This window comes from Mus caroli, chromosome X, assembly GCF_900094665.2.
Source record: "Mus caroli chromosome X, CAROLI_EIJ_v1.1, whole genome shotgun sequence".
In the NCBI taxonomy this organism is placed as follows: domain Eukaryota; kingdom Metazoa; phylum Chordata; class Mammalia; order Rodentia; family Muridae; genus Mus; species Mus caroli.
Window position 1 is genome coordinate 124,756,904 of NC_034589.1, and position 5,303 is coordinate 124,762,206.

A 5,303-nucleotide genomic window follows, 5' to 3' on the forward strand; every position below is an offset into this window, starting at 1 on the left:
TTAGTACCCTGGGATCGCAAGTGGATTGAGGGCCTGGGCTACTTTGAGTAACTACCACAATAAAGACCACCCAGTTATCTGAAAACTCAGTATGGGTGACATTAAATTAGTGGTACTCAAATGTTAGCTGTTTAGGCCTGGAATTTTCCAAGTAAGAAGCTTTCTTTGAAATTATCAAAGGAAATGAATTAAACTGGGAGATATTTGTGCCTCTCCCTACCCCATTACTAAATCAAAAGCAGGGACATGAGGAGAGAAGGCTCTACATTTTCAGTAGTTTCTCCAATTAATATCCATCAAGGTTTGAAAAGCAATGTGGGGTTTCTACAAGCTTTTTGGATATTTTGAATGCTTGCTCAAGTGATGTTTACGGCTACTTGCTTGTAAGTATCTGCTTCTTTTGTCTATTCCGATGTGTCAAATACTACTTCCTTAACTAAGTACTATTTATTCAGATTTGTATACAAGCCTCTGATTTAAGCACTGGGGACAAGGATAAAGGACAGGAGACAGGATCACTAACATGTCATTAAAGATTGGGAAACTGGGACTAAGAAGACAAATCAATTGGAAAGGCAATTTGGTAGTCATTTACGATTAAGAGAATAATTAGGGTAGGTAGACTAAGAATCAAGGGTCAGGGATCATTACACAGGAAGTCGTCACTGAAAGCCTTTCCTGGAAGTGGCCTTAGAACTGAGTCCTGAATGATAAGAAGCCATGCACAGACAGGCCAGGTCTTGGTGCGCCTGGACTGTGTGTGCTCCAGTTAACCCAAGAGCAGAGGACAGCAAGCCCACAGGTTGCAGCCTGGCAGATAACCATCAGGCTGGTAGGGGGTGAGGGGTGGAAAGGGCAGATGCAGCACAGAGTCTGGGCCTCCTCTGCCACTAAGACTGTATGCTGAGGGTGGAGGATCCCAGCAAGGNGGGTGACATGACCTGTAGGGAATGGCTGGTCTGTGTGTAGAGAATGGACTGCAGAGAGGCAGGATTAGCCTAGTGTGGGGGGAAGGAAGTCCAGGCATCAGCAGCCTGTTGCAGAAGGCNAGGGGAGGGGCTAGGATGTATGGAGGCCATGATGCAGCAGTGTGCAGAGGGAGAGGGTTCCCTGGCCAGGCCTTTGTGTGTCGGGACAGGGGCTGTNGTTGGTGACAGGGACCTTCCGTGACTGTGTCTGGGTGTGAGGTTGAGACCATTCAAGGCACCCCTGGGCTCATTCAGCCTCGCTGCCGCTTTCAGTGAGATGCTCCAAGTGCCTTAGACTATCAGCAGACAGTGGTTGTAGGGTTAACTAGTGGCTTGGGGCGGGGGAGGGGGCAGGCATCGTGGGCGGTGCGCGCTCCAGGGACGCGTGCGCGAGCCCGGCATTCCGCGCGAGCCAGAGGAAGGCAGAGGGACCGCGGAGCGAACAGCACGCCCCGTGCCGAGCCAGCCAGCCAGCCAGCCAGCCAGCGAGTGCGCGCCGGTGGAGCCCGCGTGGAGGGAGCCGCCGATTGAACACCCTGCAAGATGAACACCCTGCTGTCCCGGGCCAACTCGCTGTTCGCCTTCACGCTGAGCGTCATGGCGGCGCTCACCTTGGGCTGCATCCTCACCACCGCCTTCAAAGACAGGAGCGCGCCCGTGCGCCTGCACGTCTCCAGGATCCTGCTCAAAAAAGTGGAAGACTTCACCGGACCCAGAAAGAAGAGCGACCTGGGCTTCATCACCTTCCACATCTCTGCGGATCTGGAGAAGACTTTCGACTGGAACGTCAAGCAGCTCTTCCTTTATCTGTCGGCAGAATATTCCACCAAAAGCAACGCTGTGAACCAGGTGGTCCTCTGGGACAAGATCCTTCTGCGAGGCGAGAACCCCAAGCTGAACCTGAAAGACGTCAAAAGCAAGTATTTCTTCTTTGACGATGGACATGGGCTCAAGGGAAACAGGAATGTCACTTTGACTCTCTCCTGGCAAGTGATACCGATTGCTGGGATCCTGCCTCTTGTGACTGGATCTGGACGCGTGTCTGTCCCGTTCCCAGATTCCTATGAAATAGCCACGACTTTTTGAAGAATTCTCTCTGCATTGGAAACGGGACATCTGTGGACCCAAGGAATTGTATCTCCTCATCTTTTCCCTCAAGTCTTGCTGACTTCTCTTTTGTTTTGTTTATTTTAAAACATGCTGGTTTTGTTCTGGGACTGGCTGCACTCATCCTCATGCTTCCCTGTGCCTAACATAGAGACTACATTCATTGATCTTAGTGTGTGTGAGACATTGCTTATCACTCCTCCTCTGTATAAGAATTAACATCAAATTGTATAGTTGGAGGGAAGGCTACTAGAGTTCTGGAACTTTCTTTATTTTACCAATGAAACAACAAAGAAGTTCATCAGAGTAGGTTATTATTAGACAGTTGGATAATGAGGATTGAAAATAATACACAGTTTTGTCATATTCACTACATTATCCATTGTGATATATAAAATTTGGGGAGAATTTAAAAATTAGATGTGTTGGTATTGTCACAATAACTATGTTTTATTCCTGAGATTCCTTGTAGGTCCACATTGAATGCCGTTTTCTTATATCTTCTAGGGTATGTTTGATTACTAGAAAAATTGTGATTTGTTTCGTAAAAGTCTGACATGCAAAATAGTTAAACACGAGTCAGAAATCTTACTGCTTTCCTTCCTTGCCAGCAAATGTGACCATTTAAATAGTGAATGTCTCTTGAGGCTGTAAATGATTATGCCTCACTTTAAGTCTCTTAAGTAAATCAAATGTGTGTCTTACAGTGGTTTCTCAACAAAGACTGCTGTGCAGTGTATCTTTGTCTTAGCAATGTTACTGAAGTTTGAAAATGTTTGCATGTTTACTATGAGATCGTATGTTCTAGTATGTTTAATGCCGTTAAATAAATGCTAACTGCTTACAACTCTTTTAGGTCCATTATTTAATCATTATTGGGAGGTTGATAATTGCACTTGTGGTATGATTTTTACAAACATTCATAGATGTTTTTCTCTATAACCTAAATAGTAAGCAGTGCATGCATTAGCTCTCTTCAAATAAAGAAACAGAAATTCAGAAGTTTTGTTACATCATGCAAACACGAGAATTTAAATTTGAAATACAACTTGATTCTTTTTTGTTAAATATTTTTATTGTATGAAATTATAATATAATTTCATTATTTTCCTCTTCCTTTACATTTCTCCAAACCCTCTCAGATAATCTCGTTCTTTCAAATTCATAGTGTGTGTGTGTGTGTGTGTGTGTCTATGTCTGTATCTCTATGTGTTTGTCTGTGTATGTATATGTTACACATGTATGTGAATATATACATATATTCCTAAATACAACCTGCTCAGTCTGCATAACCTATATCCTCAGGGCTGACCATTTGGTATTGAATAATCCATTGCTGTGTTCTTCCCCAGGGTATTGCTCTCACTCTCAGTGTTCCTTGGTTGTCTGCAGCTATTATTTGTCTAGGGTTGTGGCCTTAGGAACTACCACCACCACCACCATCCACAAATGGATGGTATCAGATCGCACTGGGCTCCCCAACTCTGCTTTTTCATCAGCTGCTCTTAAGGTGTGAAAAACAAAAACCGAAATAATAAATTCGCAGGTAAATGGATGAAACTAGGAAAGATTATATTTGGTGCTTCTCTCATCTTCACATGTGAGTATATAACCTGGTGTAACTGCAGAAACCAGGAAAGTAAAAGGAGACCATTGCCGGAGTAGGGGATGGGGAAGCAATAGGTGGGGGATTACCAGTGCCTGTAATCTGAAGGAGGAAGTGGGAAATGTATCTAATTAGGGAGGGGGAGGAGGATAAATAATGGAAGGAGAGAAAAGGGTAAAATAACAGAATGTTTGAAAAGTTCTAAGGAATCATATTGTGAACTATCTACCTAAAATACACACAATACAACCAGGTCTGTGTAGGAATATATATATATATGGGCTGGCAATATTCCCTACCACCCACTCTCAAATCAGGCATGGAAATTCTTCTTTTGAGTTGTTGATCAGGATTGTCCAAAAGTACCCCCCTCAAAAAAAAAAATTATAGGTTATTGCTGTTGCTTTTGTTTGGCTCCCCAAGTGGTGAAGGTAACTATTGCTGAAATCACTGTACATTTCAAACACAGGACCCAGAGGGCACAATTTGGATCAAACCTGAAATCTTCCTCCTTGGGGACTAGCTTCATGGTACCAAAAGTCACCAAGCAAGCTTCCAAAGGAGGGGAGCGACCAGTAGTCTTGCTGAGCTGTAACACCTGTGAACCACAGTAGCCAGTATGGTACAATAACCTCAAGGGCGCAGCAATGCCACACATACCTTGGCAGTACTCAAGCACTCTCCAGTTGTATAGAGACATACACAACATGAGAGAAATCAAGTCTGATACTGGGAACTTAATCATCTACCTAGTACTAGTTATTGCACGAGTCTTGGAGGAAAACCTACAACCACTTTACTAAGCCAGCATTCTAAATATTTGTCCTTATACCCATATATGCATGTAATCTTCACCCCCTTTTCTTAGTTAGGATTTATATCGCTCTGATACAATACCATGACCAAATTCAACTTCTGTTTCTTTTGTATCTCAGTGATCAAATTTCTCTTAAAGATTTCTTTTTTTTTCCCCTTCTCTGGAAATACTTTTTATCCTTTATGGAAAGAAGTCTCCTACCTTGTGTGAAAAGACTTAATTTGGGTTATGCTAACAAAATGAGTGTGCTTCATTCTCTGCATAAAATCACCACTTAATTGATTCATAATATAAAGACATTGGAATGTTTGTAAAATACCTTATTAAATAAATACACATAATACTGCATAATAACATTTGAAATGGCCTTTTCCAAGGTGGGAAAATAAACACTGTCCAGACAGTAACTGCTTATTCAATTGCTCTTAAAACCAAACAATCCAGTAACACTACACTGATAGCAGAAAGGGCTATTTCCCCCCTAAGAACAGTTTAAACTAATGAGTAACATTTCTCGTAGTCACGTCATGTAAATATAACACCACGTGCACTTAAACAGCTGTACATGTGGGTACGCAGTTCATGGATATGCATTTGAGAACCAGTATTTCCCACCAGATAAAACTTCAAAGGTGGAATGTCCTGTGTTTCAGTGTTAGCTCCAGAGTTTCCACTTAGTTTGTGTGAGATCTCCATTTCTCTGTCTGGGAAATGGCAAGAGTTGAAATAACTACTTGCATGGTGATAATTTTTCCATTACACACATATATAATATTTTTTTATCTTTTCAGCATATCAGAACAGA

The 5,303-nt window shown here is 42.6% G+C and overlaps 1 protein-coding gene across 1 annotated transcript; it reads left to right on the forward strand.

Annotated features, from left to right (window-relative positions):
• Positions 1-1,370: 1,370 nt before the first annotated feature.
• On the forward strand, positions 1,371-2,919 carry LOC110287278 (signal peptidase complex subunit 3). Its single transcript, XM_021153935.2, has one exon. The coding sequence runs from the start codon at positions 1,512-1,514 to the stop codon at positions 2,052-2,054; it is 543 nt and encodes a 180-aa protein (XP_021009594.1). The 5' UTR covers positions 1,371-1,511; the 3' UTR covers positions 2,055-2,919.
• The last annotated feature ends 2,384 nt before the right edge of the window (positions 2,920-5,303 follow it).